The sequence below is a fragment of the Gasterosteus aculeatus genome, chromosome 12 (assembly GCF_964276395.1).
Source record: "Gasterosteus aculeatus chromosome 12, fGasAcu3.hap1.1, whole genome shotgun sequence".
NCBI lineage: Eukaryota > Metazoa > Chordata > Actinopteri > Perciformes > Gasterosteidae > Gasterosteus > Gasterosteus aculeatus.
This window is the reverse complement of record NC_135700.1, coordinates 14,470,181-14,491,991: the sequence shown is the minus strand read 5'-3', so window position 1 is coordinate 14,491,991 and position 21,811 is coordinate 14,470,181. Positions and strand designations below refer to the sequence as shown.

General features: G+C 41.0%; 1 protein-coding gene and 1 long non-coding RNA gene across 2 annotated transcripts; one reads left to right on the top strand and one right to left on the bottom strand.

The window, feature by feature from the left end:
- The first annotated feature begins 553 nt into the window (after positions 1-553).
- rps6ka2 (ribosomal protein S6 kinase, polypeptide 2) lies at positions 554-14,752 on the top strand. The gene is made up of 22 exons (XM_040198991.2): positions 554-1,165; positions 2,763-2,879; positions 3,648-3,729; positions 4,434-4,514; positions 4,848-4,927; positions 5,115-5,221; positions 5,306-5,343; positions 5,434-5,576; positions 6,355-6,425; positions 6,707-6,795; positions 7,045-7,109; positions 9,060-9,162; positions 9,476-9,621; positions 9,792-9,914; positions 10,134-10,223; positions 10,699-10,857; positions 11,007-11,168; positions 11,327-11,403; positions 11,566-11,683; positions 11,780-11,836; positions 12,331-12,411; positions 12,708-14,752. The coding sequence occupies exons 1-22, from the start codon at positions 1,061-1,063 to the stop codon at positions 12,900-12,902; spliced, it is 2,289 nt and encodes a 762-aa protein (XP_040054925.1). The 5' UTR covers positions 554-1,060; the 3' UTR covers positions 12,903-14,752.
- LOC144385296 (uncharacterized) lies at positions 1,344-17,869 on the bottom strand. Its single transcript, XR_013451507.1, has 5 exons — positions 17,763-17,869; positions 12,729-12,828; positions 11,438-11,588; positions 1,867-2,035; positions 1,344-1,472 (listed from the first exon to the last, which is right to left on the bottom strand). It is a non-coding gene; the product is annotated as an uncharacterized LOC144385296 (long non-coding RNA).
- Between the last annotated feature and the right edge of the window lie 3,942 nt (positions 17,870-21,811).

The window sequence follows — 21,811 nt, the reverse complement described above, 5'->3', positions numbered from 1 at the left end:
AGATCCATGTACCTACACACACTCACACACACACACACACACATGCCAAGTGATGAACCAGATCACGGTGTCCACTCCCTGATTGCTGTCCTTGCTTCTGTCATCAGCATTGATTGTAAAATGGATTGCTGTCCTGAAAATGAATTCTAATGTAATGACGCTGAATCTGAGGCACAGTTCATCTACAGGAATGTTTCTTACCATCCACACTTACACTGCTACTTGTCAGCATCTCCTTCTCTTTTTTATTTATCGGATGTCTGGCAGGGGCTGAAGGGAAGGAACCGAGGCAAAAGGAGACATGAGGGAGGTAGCAGGGTTACACCATGTGACCCCGCCAGCTGTTGCTTCATGCTGCTGGGAGGACAGAGAGGGAGGTGAGAGGCGGATAGCAGGGGGAGAACGAGGGGAGGGGTGGAGAGCGTTCACGGCGTACAATGTGACCGGTGACAATCCCTTCTGCGGGGGGAGAGGGAGGCAGCAGGGGATGAACACACACACACACACACACACACACACACACACACACACACACACACACACACACACACACACACACACACACACACATGCTCCGGCAGGGCTGCGCAGAGAGGGAGCTCACACAAACACACCTCTTGTGATTCAGCGGAACAGATTTATTCGTCGCCTCATCCTCACGCAGCGCAGCCGCCTGCAAAACGCACGAGACTATCCCGCCGCGTGCGTCAACCCGCCGCTCCGTCTGCGCCGAACGACGACTCCGTTCGCACAACTCTGCGTGCTTACCTGCGCCTACTGCGTTTGTGTGTGTAGGTGTGTGTGTGTGTGTGTGTGTGTGTGTGTGTGTGTCGGAGGGGGACACACACGCGAGACCCAGAGACGTAATGGGGAAATTCAACAGCGACGACTGCGTTGAGGATGGGCCAATGGATGAACTGCGGGACAAATAGGCAGACCCCCCCCCCTCCGCACACCCCCTCCCCAAAAGGAACTCCGTGTCTGCACCCCTGCCTTGGGACCTCCCTGCAGGGAGATGTTAATCATAATGGGATAGATAGGCACAGGTCATCCCGTTGCCATGGATACCAGCACGCGAAAATTCACCGTGCGAAGATGGTTCTCCATCTACCTGAAGAACAAGGCGGCGAGGAACAAGAACAACACCGGCTTCTGTCAACTGGAGGTGAGTCGAGCTGCTCTGCTTGCAGCACAAACTTCCTCCAACTGGGGATTAGCGTGTGTGTGTGTGTGTGTGTGTGTGTGTGTGTGTGTGTGTGTGTGTGTGGATCTGCGCATGCTGGGAGCGGGATTGCATCACATTTGCACCATGTGTGAATATTATGGTGCATACCAGCAGCTTTCTCCATTCAACAGCCGAAGAGAGGGAGAGTGCAAAGTCTGCGTGCATATGGGGAGAATGGGTGTTTAGGGTTTGTTGTGGAGCCGTTCGGGAGACATTGCAGCATTGTTGCAGCTGCTCCTCTGCCAGTCTGACAAGAATCCATAAGGGGAGAGACAGACACTGTGTGAGAGACAGCTACATGGAAAACACAGTCGGAGAGACAAAAAACGCTAACAGGCCAACAAGCAGTCAGGCAGACAGGTTGATGGATGAATGTAGAGAGACAGATTGATGCTGTGCAAGTGCAGGGCAGCAAAGGGCTATTTATAGCCCAAACAAACCGGTGGGGAAGAGAGAGGGAGGCATAATGCTGTTTGTAGCAGATCTACCTGGTCGTTCGAGATATAAATAGATTGCCTCCCCTCCTCTGGTCTCTGTTGTTGTCACCGAGTGCTGACGTATCATCCTGACATACATCTACCTGTTTGCGTGATTGTTAGTCTTTCTGGCTGGTAACTGGCTGTCTGCTTGTGTTTGTTTACCTGACCGTGCTCATATGTAACGTGATGCTTTGAAGGTCCACGTTAAGAAGATGTCTTTTAAATGTCTTCCCCTTCATGGGAAGGTCAGAGTTGAGGGTCGGCAGTAGGTTAGCTGTTAGTGAGGCCGGATTTGGCTTCCTTCATGTTGATGTATGTCACTGCTGCGTCCCTGTTTAAAGAATGAAACAGCAATTAATCAGATTGAATCTGCACTGTTACTCATTTTGATGTAAAAACAAAATTTGAGACGTGCTGCGGGCAAACTAAGTGCAAGTTTAATTATTTTTGGTTAATATGGACTGAGATATGACTCTAATTTCAAATAAAAAGATTGTGCTGATTTGTCCCTAAAGGCCTGATAATGGTCCAACAAAGACAGTGAAGAATTCTACAAAAGAAAATATGTACTAACTTAAATGAATAAGAATAATATAGTAATTCACTGTATATTAGCAATGTGTAAATAAAGATGAATCTAATTCCTATTTGTAAAACATAAATGCTTATGTGATCAAATAAATTTAGACTCAGGAAAGTGCACAAGCGCAACAATTGCATACAAGTAGAGCGTACGTGGGGGATTTAAACTAATCACTTTTTCTAACTAACTCCTGTTAGTATTTATTAGGTTTACACCAATAGGTTTGGTGTAATCATCGATAACCATCTGTCTTTGTTTGTGTGTTTAGAGGATTGATTTCATATATGTATGGCGGTTTTCTTATCAATATGGATGTTGCATTAACAATAATTCAGCTTTCATTAATCTCATTTTGTACATGTTTCACTTTTCAGACAGAAAAGTCAGAGTTGTTCTTCGCTTTTTTTGTTCTGTAACTGTCTTTGTAAATATGTAAATAACGGAGTAATAGTGAAATCTGTCTCTCTTTCATCAGGATGAAAGTATACTTAAGGAAATTGACATCAGCCACCATGTTAAGGAGGGTTGTGAGAAAGCAGACCCCTCTCAGTTCCAGCTGCTCAAAGTGCTGGGACAGGGCTCTTATGGAAAGGTACAGGATATGCATTTTCACCATAACCTCACTGAATATCCTAAACAATTACTCACATTAAAGGAAGTCAGTGACGCGATATCGGTCAATGCAGGAATCCAAAAGATAACTCATGACACTATGCGTTGTGTACCTGCCTGTCTGACCCAGAAGGTTATTACTTCTTCAGCTGTTACACTGTTTTGGATTATCTGATTACTACTTAAGTTTTACTAGAATACTGATACTTCAAACTCAAATTGAATGGCCAAAAATATGTATAAAGTATGTGATTAAGTCAATTTGTGTGATTGCCTGAGCGCCTCATTCAAAAGCTTTAAGCATTAACAGCTACTATCACAGCCTCCACTCCTGCAGGGAGACTTTCCAAGAGACTCTGGAAACAGAATAGAAGGATTCGCTCCCATTCAGACAGAGATGTTGGACGATAGGAAGTTGTAGTCAGATTGGACGGCGTTGATCCGGGTTTTAAATGGCACCAATTAAGTTATTCCACATCCAAACTGTGAAAAGTTTAGTGCATGAAGATGTTGTCCCCCATTTTCAAATGGTTCATCTTTTAATATTTCTAGATTAGCATTATGACAAATCAAGCCACAGTTAACTACATTTAACAGGAGGTTTAATAAAGTGTACGTGTGCAGTATATGTATGAAAATGGTTTCCTCTGTTAGCAACACCTGGATTATGCAAATCATGTCCTTCTCTATTGTGTTTTTTCTATTTAAACTAATGTGGCTGCTGCCCTGTTGATGACTGTGCTTCCAGGTGTTTTTGGTGAGAAAGATCCGAGGAGTGGACAGAGGGCAGCTGTACGCCATGAAGGTCCTGAAGAAAGCCACACTGAAAGGTAAACAAAGTTTTAAGAAACAAAGTTTGTGGCGGCCGGTTTTCTTCTAATTTTTAAGTACTGTTTGTGAATATGGCGCTAACATATGTGTGTGTGTGTGTGTGTGTGTGTCGGTAGCATTTAGATGAAGAAGAAGAAAGTAATGATCCTTTATTAAATTATTCTCTGTATTCAACCCAGTGGGAGCGGTTTGCTGCCATGAAGGCGAAGAATTTTTAAATTTAGACACATTCTGCTAAAGTAACAATATACTGTGGGGGTTTTTTCATCCGCAGAGATTAATATTGGATTTGGGCTAAAATAGGTTAGTTTGTACTTTTGATCAAGATCAACTGAACAGGATTATTCTAAACTAGGATGTACTATAAAAGCTGCCAGAGACGCCGTGTGCTGATTTAGTGTCTCCGTACAAGCATTTGTCTGAATCTCATAAATAGTCTCATCCTGTCAAAGAAACAGATGCTGCAGTGACCATTGTGCTGTGATTATAGACCAGAGCAGCGTGGGAACAGCGGCGCCACGGGAGGGTTTAATTCAATCTCTTCAATTAACTTAATGCAGTTTCATCTAATCTTTAGAAGCATTAGAAGCATGGCGTGATTTATGAAGACAGATCTGGCCGATAGCAAGACCATGTGCAGGCAGATTTGAATAACAGAATCATATGTTGTTTATTCATTATTTCTTCATTCTTTCCTGTACAGTTCGAGATCGCGTGCGGTCTAAGATGGAAAGAGACATTCTGGCAGAAGTGAACCATCCATTTATAGTTAAACTGCACTATGGTAGGTCTGACTATCTGTTGGTCTTCATTTAGGTGCTGATTTAAATATATGCCCCCCCCCCCCCCCCCTCCCTAAAACAGGTTGTTGTTTTTCCACAAGCGGTGACGAGATGTTACTTTTTTCCCATTTGGATCTTATTTAATTTCATATACATCTTTTCCACTTTAAATGCATCCTCAAAATAGCACAATACAAAGAGCCCCAAGTCAGCTATATTGTCTCATATTATTTGTGTTAACTAGTGTTTGTATGTGTGTGTGTGTGTGTGTGTGTGTGTGTGTGTGTGTGTGTGTGTGTGTGTGTGTGTGTGTGTGTGTGTGCATGCGTGTTTAGCCTTCCAGACGGAAGGAAAGCTCTATCTGATCCTAGACTTCCTCCGAGGAGGAGATCTTTTCACTCGACTGTCAAAGGAGGTAGGTTTACTCCTCCCCCCTTTACTCCTCCTGGTGCATTATTGGCTGGATGACACTTAGGCAGATTTGTCCTGTGAACACTGTGTTGACGTGACCCTGCATGACCTGCATAGCTGTCAGTCCAAGGTGTTAACAGTAAACAAACACATGATGACAGTGATAAAAAAAATGTCTTTGTTTGTTGCAGGTAATGTTTACTGAGGACGATGTGAAGTTCTACCTGGCAGAGTTGGCCCTGGCCTTGGACCATCTACACAGTTTGGGCATCATCTACAGGGACCTAAAACCTGAAAAGTATTTTTTTTTCATAAAAGCTTACTTCTATGCATCCAATCATTGTTTTCAAAATATTTATTCATGTTTATTTTCTCTAAACAGTATTCTTCTGGATGAAGAAGGAAACATTAAGATAACAGGTCAGTGTGGCACTTATCAGCAATTTCACCTGCGTCAACTTTCTGCCTTTCTATTAATGTCTTGTCCATGTACATCTGTCTGTGTTTCAGACTTTGGATTGAGTAAGGAGGCCATCGACCACGATAAAAGAGCGTATTCGTTCTGTGGAACAATCGAATACATGGCTCCAGAGGTGGTGAACAGGAGAGGACACACACAAAGTGCTGACTGGTGGTCATTTGGGGTACTTATGGTGAGAATTGTTTCATCTTAAAACATTATTTTACTTTGAAAATATAGTTGCCATTTTTAGTAATCCGTTCACTTTTAATCGGAGCAAAAAAACACTTTTTATTCTGACTTTCTTTACTGTCAGTGTGAATTGGCTCATATTTCCTTACATTCATCGTCACACGAGCCAAATACTCATCTCTTACATAACGTGCCAGTTTACTGCTTTCTGATTCTAACTTTCTTCTGGCAGTAAAGCTGCTTAATTACGGCTTCTGGCAGATTAGGTCCCATTACTTTCTGTAATCATGCATCTGTTGGATTTCGCTTGTCTTGTTTGTCGGGTGGCTTATTTTTTAATAATACTAAAAAGGAGGTTAACATTCACTGACAGCTGACGAGCAGAACATTTCAAAATATTCCCTCTGGACTACAGATTTGTGGAAAGCAGAGACAGAAGTGGGAGCTCTCTCTAAGTTAAAACAGCATTTTTTCATTCAAAACACTGTAATAAATTTGGCATGGTGAATAACATTAACAATGTCAACAGCAGATGCAGACTTGTTGCCACTCATCAGGCTGTTTTAGTTCTCCGTTTAAGTTATTTATTGTGCTTTGATTTTTCTAATGTAATTAGTGTCCGATTCATCATTTATTCATTATGTTTGTTGTCAAAAATATATCGGTTGACTGGTAGAAGTATTGGTCTAATGGTGGATTTGAAGGTGAGAAGAAGTTGTAGTTCTGACAACGTATTAATGTGCTTTGATCTTCGACAATTAACATCATCTGTTTCCCAGTTTGAGATGTTGACAGGATCGTTACCATTCCAAGGAAAAGATCGGAAGGAAACTATGGCACTTATACTGAAGTAAGAATACTTTAACTGTCATCATTTCATTTCAAACGCTTCTTTGATTTATGACAAAATCTCAAGGTTCCATGGATTCCTTACGTGTTCATGGTTTTGTGTTTTTAATTAACCTTGTTCTTAATTTCTATGTAGTAGTTCCATAACAGTGGTTTTCTTGATACACAGTGTGGGATAGAGGATTTTGATCATAACTAAAGTTGATGCCTGGAAAACGATACCTCATGTAACTACCAGAGATCTGCATGTCCTCACACCCGTTTCACGTCTTTTCTATACAGGGCTAAGCTGGGGATGCCACAGTTTCTCAGCACTGAAGTGCAGAGTTTATTACGAGCGCTCTTCAAGAGGAATCCTGCTAATCGACTCGGTACGGTTCACACAAAACCCGACACTTGAAACGAAAATGTGCTTTCAGAATATTGGTAGCACAGCTACATGTTTGTGACGCTTTGGGTCATATGAGGAATCACAAGGCTGCAGATAATAAGTAACAACGGGAAATTAAATCTGTCAATTTGAGTTGTTTAACGCCTTATACATTATTTGAACAATGTTGAACATTCATGTCACAAATGTCAGAAATGTATCAACTGGTCTGAATGTGTGGGACTAACAGGTGCAGGACCGGATGGAGTGGAGGAAATAAAAAGACATCGCTTCTTTGCATCGATAGACTGGACCGTAAGTACAATTGATGCAGAATGTTCTACGGTCGTTTTCAGTCGTCCAGCACTATTATTTTAGCCACAACGAGGGACTGCAGACTCTCTGGCGTCATGCACATGCTGTGGGCATTAGACTGAACAAATGGATCACAGTTTCGTGTGGAATTGGAACAGTTGGCCACAAGTTGGCTTGTGACCCTGCTAGGGTGAGAACAGATCTAGGTGTGCATTGTATGCCACAGCTGCTGTTAAGGTCTGTACATTAACACCCAGTGCAACTACCAAACATCACATCTGGTTGCTCAACACTTTACACGCTGTACATAGATTATATGTGTTGAGTTGTTTCATGTAAGAATGAAAGAAAAAAGAAAGAATGAAAACAAGTTATTTCATCCTGGAAGTTTTGCTTCTGAGATGCAGTACTCAGATCAGCGGCCTGTGTTGAATTTAAAAACGTGTGTCATGAGAAAAACACATGATCTAAACAACATTGTGGCAACATAGAAAATCCACAGCTGTGATCCCATTTCTAAATAACGTACCCACATTAAAGAGTCATAACTTTTTATTGCTTTGTAGCCAAATCTCCAACTTCTCTGTCTGCCTGTCTTGCCCAACTTTACTGAAATTAATCCTCTTATAATATCCTTTCTCACAGAAATGTTGCTCATGCGCACAGTTTCTGGCTGCAGACATTACCCGTGCTTTCATAATCTGACCTTGACAGCCACTCCTTGGATGTGAGAGGCTCAAAATTCACTCACAAGTAAACACACTTGCCCAAAGCTGTTATTTCCGCAAAAAGCTCACATTGGCGAAACGTAACGCACTTATTTAACTAGTGTATATCCTTTACAGGCTACATTCCCCTTTTGGTTTTAAACAACCATTTTCACAATAACAGACAGCACACATGCAAGTGGTGAATGTGAACATTCCTCACTGCGTGAGCCTCGTTCATAGTCACACTGTTGCAGCCATTGCTCTTCATCAGAGATGTTCTGAAGGCTTGTGACTCTTGTTTATCCGTGAGGAGTGATGCTCTCCTTTCTACTCCAAATCCACTGGTATGAGCTCTACATGTCCACTAATCTCTTCCCTTCACCACCGGCTCCCACTGTATTCCTCTCTACATAACTACTCACCGGCCTCTGCCAAATACCACATTTTCCCATTTCCAGATGGTGTTGTTGGCTTGACGAGCTATAAGAGTCTTACGTTCTCCGACACACTTTGCTAATTAAAACCGTGTCCCTTATCAGGTATAGCGCCTTTCTCTGTCAACTTGTTTGGTTGTGAACTTTCTGTCTTTTATTCATGTTTGATGACAGTGATTCAATCTCAAACATCACCTTCAGAGTGAGTGCGCATTAGTCTCACAATAGATACCAATGCTGGAGCCTCTGTTGGGTGTTTCACTCTGTCCTGCTAGACTGTCGTTGACGCTGCAATGATGACACCTGCAGGACATGCACAGTAGTGCAGTTGAGTAAATATATAATACAATTGAGTATATAGAAATATAATACAGTATGTGCATATATAATTGGCGGTTTTCACTTAAAATATTTTAATTTAAAAAATGCTTTTTTAATTACATTGTTTTTACATTTGCTCTGCTCTTTGTGCTCTACTTTATATTTAAAGATCAATCTTTGTCACTGTGTCATTGTGATCAAGCTGTGGAATGATTAGTCTGCTTTGAGATATGAGAATAACTGTGACATAAATATTGAATTTAACTGTTGTGGAACCCAATGTATATATATTTCACTGTTCATATTAGAAGTAAGCACAGCAATAGAACTGAAACCAAAAACAACAGAAAACCTTTCACTACAAACATTTACTGCAAGTTTATATTCATTCCTATTGTGAAGCTGCATTAGAACGTGTTATTTTGTATTCAAATCAGACGTTTATGATACGTGCTAACTCCAACTGTCTTTGGTGTTTTCTGTAGAAGTTGTTCAGGAAAGAATTGAGGCCTCCATTCAAACCGACAGTTGGAAGACCTGAAGACACTTTCCACTTTGATCCTGAGTTCACCTCCAGAACACCCACTGGTAACCGAGAAGTGCAAAAACATAGAGATATTTACCTGGGTCTATTTGTCTGCTCTATTCATTTTAATTGAATGTTTAGCCTTTATCCATTTGACACAAGTAATTCTATCATAAACCGACTATGTTATTGAAGGAAATAAAACCAAGATGAATAGACAACAATGTATCTGCATATAGCTCATATAATTTAATTAACTTCAAATGTGTTTTCAACACTACTTGAAAATCCTAATTGTATTTCAATTTTGAATAGGAACATCAGGTCCAAGCACTGTGAGCACATGTTTGTATGTGTCTGTCTTTGCCTATCCAGATTCTCCCGGAATCCCTCCGAGCGCCAACACACACCAGCTGTTTCGTGGCTTCAGCTTTGTTGCAACGAATCAGAGTCAGGAGCCAAGCGCTGCTACGGTAGCACCTTCCCGCCAGGAGGTGAACAAAATCAATCCCATAGCAAAGGTACATGTCTTAAATACAAAGTGGTTAAGGCCCTGTCTACACAGATAACAAATTATCCAAACATAATATATGACTTGCACATTTGACCATGACGGATATAATATGGAATGCAATGAAATGAGATGCAATAGAAGCATGTGCATCTGTATGCTTGGTTGTGTTCCCCGCAGCACTTCCAGGGTGACGTGGCCTTCAGTGATGTTTATGAGCTCAAAGGGGAAATTGGACAGACAGCGACTTCTGTCTGCAGAAGTTGTCTACACAGAGTTACTGCTGTGGAGTATTCGGTGAAGGTAGTGGACTCTAAACTTTTACTGTAATTTATTCAGATATACAGTATATCATTGTGAGATCAACGTTATATGATCTTAAAAGTATTTTGAACATGCATTAAAGTAATTAACTGTGTTTCTCATAGTATTTCAGCACAGCTTGACCTGAAACACATGTCTGAATCCAACCAACCAAATGTAGTGATTACTTATGTCCTGTTGTTTGGGTTTTTGTATCAGATCATTGAAAGAGCCAAGAAAGATCCATCAGAGGAGATTGAGATCCTGTTAAGATACGGACAGCATCCAAATATTATCACCCTGAAGGACGTAAGTGGAACTCACGCATTCCTGACAAATGTTTTTCTACAGCCATGTTAGAAGAGCTTCGTCTGCCTCTTTACAGGATATAATAGGGTTGGGTGGAAAAGTCAATACATTATTATCAAGTTTGAATGTCAATATTGTATTGATACATGGATTCCAAGTATCAACCTTTTATTGTGTGTAACCTATTAATATCGCAATTACAAATTAAGCCTCATGATAGTAATTGCTTCTTTACTCTACTTCAAACCGACGGCTCAACTAATAAACCAATTTAGCTCCGATAAAAATGATTGACGTGAGACAACTGGCTTATTATCGTATTAGATAAAACAGTTAGAACAACGTATACTGTATATTCACTTTTTGTGTTGCTGCAACATATCACAAATTGAAGAGCATCGCAATAAGATTGTACTGTGACACAAGTGTTGTGATCATTTCTTCTGGTGATTCTTCCTCGTGCTTTTACCATCAGGTGTATGACGACGGCCAAAGTGTGTACCTGGTGCAGGATTTACTGAGAGGAGCTGAGCTGCTGGACAGAGCTCTGACAGTGCCAAACTTTACAGAAAGAGATGCGTCAGACATCATCTGCACATTGACAAAGACTGTGGAATATTTACACTCCCAGGGGGTAAAAGATATTTCTAGTGATCTCTTGACACCATCTCCATCCTTTTGCTGTTTTCCTCGACTTGCTAAATTCAGTTTGGTTTTGTGCATAAAAGTAATCATAAGTTGATCATAAGTGTGTGTGTGTGTGTGTCTTTCTCATGTTTTCAGGTCGTGCATAGAGATCTGAAGCCTAGTAACCTTCGCTATTCGGATGACAGCGGACTCCCAGAATCCATCCGGATATGTGATTTTGGTTTTGCCAAACAACTGAGGGCTGAGAATGGCTTGTTGATGACTCCCTGTTACACAGCTACATTCATGGCTCCGGAGGTACTGCAAAAAATTAATCATAATAGGAAGTCTGTTATATCTCACCAAAATCAAATGACAAAATGCCCATAAAAAGTATATAAAAAATAATAATTTACAGTAAAAAAAACTTTGCTGTGATAAACTGTTAAAATGTGTTTGTGTGTGTGTGTGTGCAGGTTCTGAAGAAGCAGGGTTATGATGCCGCCTGTGACATCTGGAGCCTGGGGATCCTGCTCTACACCATGATAGCGGGGTCAGTTGAAAGTTTAAAACACATGCAAAGTTACCATTTGCTGCTCACGCTCCTCCTCCAATCCCTTATGCTCTGAGCACTACTGCACTTAGAAGGTAGAAGGCTACCTTTGGACTGACATCATACAGCCTTTAAGGTGATATTTTATTCCCATTGGCGCAGCTTCAGTCCATTTGCCAGCAGTTCTGAGGACACAGCAGAGGAAATTCTGGCTCAAATCGGCTGCGGAAAATTCATCATCACAGGAGGGAACTGGGACCTGGTATCAGACTCTAGCAAGGTTGTATTTTTTCCTTTTTTTGGTTAAATAGATGCACATGAAATGGTTGTGTTTCTGTCTAAATGAACTAATATCACCTATGCATATGTTTTACAGGAGATAGTGATGAAGATGCTTCACGTGGACCCCCACCAGCGCCTGACTGCTCCACAGGTACTATTAGTTCCTAACATGAGGTTTTACTATATTATAGATTTATAATCTCTTGACAGGAAACAATATTAAATATTACACTAAACTAAGTCATGTGTTATTTGTATGTCAACCATAGAAGAACGGTTTGTAGACAATTTCACGGAGGTTATCAGCATATATATAATATTAACAACCTTCTTTTCATTAGTGTAAACTTTTTGTAAGCTCACAGTGAGCCGTTTATATTAACATTGGCAGCAGGTCCTCTTCACTAAGTCGGCCATGTTTCTACAGTAGCCCAGAATGGACAAACCAAAGAATACCTCTAGAGAGGCCTTTTGCCTTCTTAGGTTACATGAAGGCCACTGTTACTCTCAGGCGTGCTTGGAAAGGGAGGGATGAGGAGAGCGGTGTACAGCTGGATGCAATGTCACTATGCCAATGATCCTACACGGTGCTCCTTTAACAGCAGTTTTTGAAAAATATAAAAACTATTTTTTTATGCCCATTAGGTTCTTCGTCATCCCTGGATTGTAGAAAGAGACCAACTGTCTGACCGAGCTCTGAACAGACAAGATGTTCTTACTGTCAAGGTCAGTGCAGGAATACATTCAGAATATATATATATAAATGTACCATTTCACCTGGCAGATTTAAGATTTATTTGTCAAATGCTTGTGACATGCCTGGGATTTTGTACGTGTCTGTGTTTCCCTTGGCCACAAAAGTATCAGTTAAAGAAACTAATTCTTATTTATTATATTATGGCACAATGCTAAAACCTGCAATGGGTTCACTCTCTTTCTACCAGGGGGCGCTGTCTGCCACTGCTTTAGTTTCACGACCGATTGAATCAGCGTTAACATGATATACTGGTTTGTTCCACTAGGGGGCGCTGTCTGCCACTTACTCTGCTCTGAAGCGCTGCGCTCCTGCGCCACTGTTGGAGCCAGTTCAGTCCTCCAGCCTGGCTCAACGAAGAGGAATGAAGAAACCGGTGTGCCCCAAATCTAATTCAGACACCACAGAAAAGCAAAGTCTCAACAATCTGAATGAAAATAAAGACATAAACCCACATAATTAGAGAAATGCATAAACCACGTTACAAAGTGCTCCTTGATCTATGAAAACGAAATGTAGCAGATTTAAAGGATTGTATCACAAACGGGACTAAGCTTGGATAAATATAACAGTAAAGCAGTCGAGAAGCACTAGTATCACGACTAGCTTCAATCAATTTATAGTGTAAATAGCGTTTCCATTTTTATGCAACATTCATCACGCGCACTTGCGACTTTTATTTGATCAAAACCAAACAGCTTGAAGAACTTGACCATCATTACCCTAAAATTATAATCATCATCTTGATCCCGAGCACAGAGAATTTCATTAAATCAATCGGAAACCTTTTGCAATCCCGCATCTGTCCTATAATTACTATAAGCCCACCCTCGGCCCCCTTTAGGTTCAATAGGTTGAAACTAAATTATTCCAGTTAATATTATCTTATTTAAACTTTGAGCCTGGCTTTCACAAAACCTTCTAATAGTTAGATGACGGCTATTAAAACTAAAATAAACTAAACAAATTGGCAGTCAGTATTTAACGTGAACACATGGATTTATTTTTATTTTTGGTCACACATCTCAGAATATAATTTTAAATTCTAATGCAATATGGACAAATAGTCAATATCTAATTTGTTTGGTCACCAAATTCATAATTAGTTGAATTGAATGCCACAAACAACACGCCACAACGTCATTTTTAGTGTTAACATGTATGTCCCCAGTTAGTTTCATACATTAATACAGTCTTCCACAGGCATTACTCGAACATATCTCCGTCTATAGATATGTTAGATCAATATCATCCAACAATATAGGTTAGAAAAATATGTATTTGAATGTTTCCTACTATCAATCCTCTGAATTACAGACATATGCATGTTAAAAATGTACATATCCTACCAAAGGGAATCATTAAGTCAACAATGCCATTGAAGTCTTATATTGTAATATTGTACAATCTATGGTGAAACGTAACACTATCGCACATCCCAGATCAGATGGAACATTGAGCTATGAAAGTATTTATGTTGAACGTAGTTTCTTGTGTTTTTATCAGAACACATTCAAAATGTTACTGAACTTAAGGGAAGTCACAGAGGCGTGAAAACCGGGAGAGCATCATATTGCTGTTCGGTGAATGTCACGATCTTAGTAAAACTCTGCGGCTACATTATTTTGAAATATTCACTCAGCAATCAGTGTGAGGGATCATCTTTCAGTGTGCACTTGAGTGTGTCTAGTAGCTGACAGCACAACTCTGTTTGTGTCTGAAAACCAAAATGTTCGACAACCACTGTGTCAGAGGATTGTATATAATGTCCACTGTCTATTGCTGCTGCCCTGATTGTAGCTAATAACTTGTACCGCAAATACGAGGTAAGACCGAACAGTGTGTTTCGCAGACAAGAGTTCCACACTTTGTGTTGTACAATTTACATACATCATACTTAACACACAGAAGTCTCATGTGCAACTAATAAGCACTGTAGCAGAGAAACAGTAATTCTGTACATTTTATATATGCTGATCCACATGCTGGGTGTGTTGTGACACATTGCACAACGTGGTGCGTGGTGGAGCTGGGACTGATGCAACTGTGAGGATGCAGATAAGGTTGTAGATATCGTGTTGTTTAAGGCATTGCTGTACATACTGTTTACGAATTTAGATTGTACATAAAATGTTGGCAATCAGTAAGACTGTATATATTGTGTTTGCATATATATATAGAGAGAGAGATTGTACATATTATTTTGTCCATTGCTATCCATTGCTCAGAGTGTACAAACTGTCTATACCTGCCCAATCACTGAAATTATTGGCTTGAATGCCAAACTTTTACAAATAAAGGAAAACAATAGAATGTTGCTGTATGTGTAAATGCAATTCAGATAGCATTCTTTTTTTATTGTTTACATTTTCCTGCTCTGACATGACTGCACTGAAAAAGTAGTATTTAACACCACTACTATTTACCACTACTTCTCCAGAGGTCATAGAAACACTATTGCACAATTTCCGCTTCACTTTCCTTAAATATTAATTTATATGATTTATCAAAGGCTGTTTGAGCAAATTAAAAGCTGAATTATGTGGGTTAATAGAGGCGGAAAAAGTTACATTTTATACATATAGGGTGACAAAGACACGTAGCTCTAAAATGCATTTACGTATAACAAATAAATCAATCCAACAAATTATTTTTTGTAATGTAATACAGTTTTATGAGGAAAAATATAGAGTTCCTTTAACTTTCTTTATCCACAATAATGTAGCAGCAAGCCACTAGATGGCAACCAATCATAACCTGTGCTCTCACTCTTCTCTCTTTATATTTCTTAGTAGAAGTTGTCCCTTTTGAGCCTCAATCCCCCCCCAAAAAAAGAAGAAGCAAGGAACACTTTAATTTATATCAACCACCAGGCTCACTCTGGTTTCCGTAAAAGCTTTTAGCAGGCGCTGAGCTGATGTGTCAGGTGGGTGTGGCAGGCTCATCAGCTCTGACATTTAAGTGCAGTAGTGCTCAGAGCATAAGGGATTGGAGGATATGAGTAGATACAGATGACAAGCCCCCCTGTGAAGATGATTGCAGTGGAGTGACAAGAGGAGACCAAACAACAGATAGAGCAAGGAGAAGGTGTCAAGAGGGGAGAGACGAAAGGCAAAAGAAGAGCTTTGAGAAACAATAACTCAACCCAACAATTACAGCTTTATCAGAATTAATGTTGGCTTTCATGATGGAACAACTTTAAAAAATACACTCATGTAAATTCAGTATATGTACGTAATGTACATTATGTTGCAGGTTATTATTGACGTGTGTCGCTTTGGCAAATCATTTAATCTTACTTAGATTTGAATCAAATCAGATGGTTCTAGTTTTCTTCTTCTTCTAGTCTTACTTAAATGAACATATTTACCGGAAATAAATTAAATAATGAGCAAGAAAATGTGCTTTAAACAGACATTTATGTTCACATCCTATAAAACCAAACTAAAATTGTCCTTGAGCAAGTGCTGTTTTGTAGCATGAAATAACCGCTGAGTTTATTACAACGATGGCATGCATGTCACTGTATTTGAAGGGTTTGGGAATGATGATGAATGGGAATATATGCAAGATCTATTGCTTATCAACCGCTAAAAAACTGACTACGATCAGACAAGTTTTTCCTGAAACACTCAGATAAGTCAGATGCACAAAGCAGAGTGTAGTGGAAAGGCATCTCCAATTACATATTTCGTCTGAAAGGAGTAAAAGCTTCTTTTTATTTATATATATATATGTGAAAATATATACAAAATGTACTGGTGGTTGACACTGAGGGGCACTGATGTATTTCCAGTGATTCTGGCTACAAAATACGTGCAGATAAAGATGGATGCATGAAGAAGACATGCCATTGAGTTGATGTTGAATGTGAAACGTAAACACTTCCCTGTGTATCTGTATCTGCCCCTCTCCTGCTCAACATTCCTCTTCTGACATGAAACAGAGTTCTGAAGACAAGCGACATACACACTCTGACAGGGACGGAGATCCCACCACCTATGGCACTGGGTTTGCACCCACACACACACACACACACACACACAGGGACAAGTACACACAGACCCACGGACACCCTGTGGCACTACAGCTAGACCTGCCACTCGGACGTTCACCGAATCAGACGGACAAATCTCTAACAGACGGCTCCTGACAAAGAGATTATCGCCATGGCAGGAGAAGTGTGCGCAGCTGTGGGTGGTGGAGTTTACAGCCGATGCATTGGGGGGTGGGGAGCGAATTCTTTGTGCTTTCACACATTTGACTCTTCCTTTCTCTCTCTCTCTCTCTCTCTATGCCAAGTCAAACTTAATTCAGGGTTCATGAGATGCGTACTTGCCGTCCGTCTTGTGTCTTGTGTGTTTTTTGGGAGTAAAAAAAAGAAACACAGACGCACGGCATCAGGCCGAAGTGAGATTTACTCTACTCAACTGTACTAAACATGACGGTGAGGTTAAAACAAGGTGATTGGTGGAAAAAGAATGTTGTGAGATGTTTTAAACAAGCAGTAGTGTGCTTGATCGATGCCACTCATTAACACACCCGCTGTCCAATGACACAAATAGACAAACAGCTATTTGGCATTTTTCTTAATCAATTTCTGCTTTAAGTCAGTCAGTTTGGTTCAAGTCTACTTTTATTTATTTATTTAGTAGCATCATGTTTTTTTTCTTGTTGTTTTGTTCTTCAATGCAGAACATCATTACACACTAATAGTCGGTGAAGACCATCTTAACTATGGTGGAAAGAGACGATCGAGCCCAATTTATAGAAAAAGGCGATCCGTAGCGGCCAGTGCCCTGCCCACTATGATGCATTGTTCATTTTTAAAATCAAACATTTCTGCTGGTCATACAGAACAGAAACAAAACTTTGGGAAGGCTCTGTGTAGAGGCCCACAATGACCTGTTCATTGCACTGCTGTATATTGGATTAACAGTGTACCATTGAGGTACGGATGCTTTCATGTACGCACAAGTGAACAGGAAGTGAAGCTAGGAAATAATGGCCTAATGTTCGAACTAAACCTGCATTCTAGATACTGCAGGTATTTCTTAATTAATGGGTACATTTTCCAACATGTGAAGTACAGTGATTTATTATATTTCAAGTTCAGAAATATTTTTATTAGATTAATAATTTGTGTATCTAACCAAGAATGCCACCAAGATTGGGTCTAATTGCATAAAGGTACCAAGTAGCCACTGTGTATGAATTGGTTGACGGGACACAGTTTGACATTTCCCGGCACAGTTTTGAACAACCCACAAATTGCTGCAATAATGGTGATATAATTATGTCATCCCAACACAAATACACTTACAAGTCAAAGGTGCCAGTGGAGGATAAGTGAAGCTCCGTAGAAAGTCAATTAATCATTGCAGCGGGTCCCCTTCCCTCCACCCTGCTTAAAAGCTTCATTTACCTCCTATGGAGAAGAGATAGAAACACCATTAGTGAGATGATGGCAGGACGAGAGAGGGGAAAGGAGAATCTCACAGATGGCTGAGCTGAAACAGTATAGGCCCCCGTCTCCTCAAAAAGTGTGTGTGTGTGCGCGAATGGGCGAGAGCATCTTCTGCGTGGGCGAGCTCAATTAGGTCCTGTCTTGATTATCAAAGGTAGCGGTGTACAACTTTTAAGGCGGAAGTCTGCCTCAAACGCTGGCGATGGCAGAGAGTGGGCTGACCTGCGGAGTCAAGCGGAAGACAGATAACCGCGGAGATGTGGCTGAGGGGTCTCCTGCTGCAATGAGGTGCGATTCAAGGCGTGCATTAAGGGATAAGACCCGAGCCATTATTTCCATATCTAAGCCAGTGTCTGTGTGTATCTGTGTGTGTGTGTGTGCGCCTGCGGAGGGCTTGGGACCCCAGCTGGATCAATTATATTCCTGTGTTTACATGCACACGTTTGGGTGTGTGAAATGCCAGTGAGCATATAGGCTCTGCTTCACTGAGCTCTGTTGGCTACTGAAGCACAATTAGGGGTCTCACTGTGTGAAAGAGGTCAAAACACACGTGCACACACACAGACACACGCACATACAGGGGCACACACAGACACAAATAAGGAAGTTTGGCTGAGTGCTCAAGACACAGATAATCAACAGTATGCAAATCAGCAAGTTCTTTCTTCTCTGCAAAGACAAATCAATAAGTTACACAATGTAGGTTATTGAAGTTAATGTCCCTTATACATATCACAATATCTTTGAATTATTTTGTATATTTCTTAAAGCATGCACTTCATTCTTAACCACTGTAGTCGGATCTCAGGGCAGCAGTGCTTAACTATGGGCTGATAAAGTTGCTGCTAAAGGAAGGTCAGTATAAATTGGTAGACAGAGAACGAACGCAAACACTAAGTCACACTAAGTGCAGGCAGAAGGCCCAGTCTTCAGCTTCTTAATTGCGAGCCTTCAGTGTCAACCCTTAGGAAAAATACAAGCCAATAACATGCTTGCCGTTCAATACGTGCACTATTACATATGCTGTGCTGCTCAGGCTCCTTCAGGGGATATCATAATTGCCAATCACTATGCACAGCAACAAAGAGAAGATTCATGTAAATATCCATCCTGCCACGCCAACGTGCCTGTTTGCACTACTGTGTAAACAAATGCTTTGTCCCAGTTAACTAGGTCCCAGTTGGACCAAACCTATTCGGCATTGGTCCACCGATGCTGGTGTGCTTTGGTTACACCAAGAGCCTTATATATCTGGGCATATGTTTGTGTTATGAATGTGGCAGCCAGGGGATAGCATGCTGCTGCTGCTGCTGACACTGGGCCTGTCTGCCTGGTGTGCCCCTTTCTGCACCAGCAGAGCTGGCACTACCTCCTGCCTCTGCCCAGCCGACTCGCAGTGTGCCAGCTGGGCGCTACCAGGAGAGAGCCTGCAGAGCGAGGACACAGGTCAGCCGTGACAGAGAGAGAGAGTTAGTGGCAAGGTTTAGACACAGCGCAGGGATATAAACATACTGGGGAAAGAAACGACAGGCAGTTCTAAGACAGCCACGCAAAATAAGTCCTCATTCTTACAGCTTCTTTTTTTAACGTTGTACCTATATTGTAATCGATCCAAAGTCCTTATTTTACATAGAAGAAGCAAATGTACTGTGCAACAAAAGCAGTGCATACAAAGATATCTGAGGTGCAGTAATTCATTCATGCTGTTTCTCCAATTAAACCAATCTCAAGTTATACCAGATCGCAAATCTAGTCCACACACATGCTTTGCAACCGGATTGCTTGATGCATAAAATAGTGTAAATAGAATAAATGAAAAAAAAATGTATAGATGTATTATAATGCAGTTTTAGTTAGTTGTAGTTGACGAGATAAGTTAAAGATATCTGAATATGTCTTCTATTCATTTTGATTGTTCAATTTGGACAATTTCACGTGATGTTTGCATATCTGTGGCCTCCTTGCAGTCTGCAGGAAGGTAAGGAAAATGAGGCTTGATCTAAATTATTTTTATTTTATAAATTATTTATACAGGAAGAATAGTGGTTTCCAAAGAGGGATACCTTTATTCAAGTTGAAGCTACAAGGGAATTATGCTCCATTGTGCAGTTATTGCTCCATTCGGAAATCTTCAAATGTCAAAAAAGGTGTAATGTGAGACACAAGCTCATTTATTGCTTGGGAACACCTCAAGAGAAGTCTGGCTGTGTTTCTTGGACTGCTCATCCATGTGTAAATAACACGTTTTGCAATGTACCAGTGATTCAGGGAATTAGAAACCTGCTTGAGGAAATCCCAGAATGTTTCAGCAGCAGCACAACGTGAGACATCGACGAGAGCCAGTGCGGCTTTTCATACAAGTTATTAACAGGAACTAACTTTTAATTGTTCTAGTCATGTCTTGATTACGTACTTATTTTCGTTTACATCTTGTGTGCACTTTTTCTTAAAAGCAAGAAAGTGAAGTTTGTTTGTTAAAGGAGTATAACAAACACTGAGATACAGCAGAATAATCCAGTTTAGACCAAATCCTTCATTCTCAGAAGGAGGAAATTACATGAATATTCAGCCTGATCTCCAAAACCTGTTCGCAAAAATGTATACGAAAATCTTGAACATACAAATTCGTAGTGATACATACGAAATAAATACGGACTGCAACTGATGACGTCACCCTATTCAAAGTGAATGGGGACCTGCACCCCGTAAACACACTTTGTGAAGTCTAACGATGTAAAATAAACGCGTTATGATTGCATTTTTAACGAGAAATCAATGTTAAATTGTAAGAATAGAATACTAACCCTAACCCCCTGAAAAAATCCAACATGGCGGAGAGACATTCACTCAAGAATCCAACATGGTCGGCCATGTTGTTCACTCAAGGGGCGTGGTTAACCACCGCCAGTTCGTATGTATTGTTACGAATTTGTATGTTCAAGATTTTCGTGTACATTTTTACGAACAGGTTTTGGAGATCACGTTGGAATATTAGACTCCTGTATTACTAGACCACATAGCATAAGACTGATTCTTTCACACTTTTCCAGGTAATGTCTGGTTGAATTGATTAAAACCTTTTAAATAATACAACTGATTTACTTTTAGCTCTATTGCTATTCAGCCATTGCCACATAGGCTTCAAACCACATTCAGAGGTTCCTAAAATAACTTAACCATTTATTTAAAAAAGATGATGACGTTTGCAATGAACTTGTTGACACAACATATAGATGCCAAATACAGCTGTAGCTGTGTGTAGTTGTGTTAGCTGAAAGTTATCAACTAGTAGTCACGTGCAACTCTGCCGTCACATCTACCTGTGATCCTTTGGCTCAAGTGCAAACCGTGTTGCCTTTGACTTTGTGCGAGACGCAACTGCGTACCTGAAGTCCCAGAATCAATGGAGAAGTCACTGCGCCACCAAGACCAAAGGCCCTGAACCCCCCCGACCTTCCTCCTCTTTTCACTCTTACCCTCCCGCCCTTTCGCAGACACTCTCCAAACACCCCTTTCTGGCCCACGCCTCTCTCCGAAGCGGCCTCTCTCCCACCCCCTTCTCCACGGGCCGTGGGTCTCTGGCTGGGGCAGGCTGGCACAGCTGTGCCGGGAGCCGTGCTGTCACAAGCAGTTAGGGTGACAGCCACTCACACTTCATAATGTCCCTCTCACAGGTCACCGAGCGACAAGCTGGGTCACCTCGCTCCAGCAGGCAGCCCCAGGGGAAGCAGAGTGCCGCCCCCCACATACCCCCACCCACCACCACTACTACCTCTTCATCAAATCCCCCAAACCCACCCTCCATCCCTACTTACGCCCAGGAAAATAGAGAAGACAGAAGGGGGCAGGTGGAGGGAAGAGGTGATCTATTAAGCCGGGCGAGGCTTCAAGAAGCTCTCCACAAG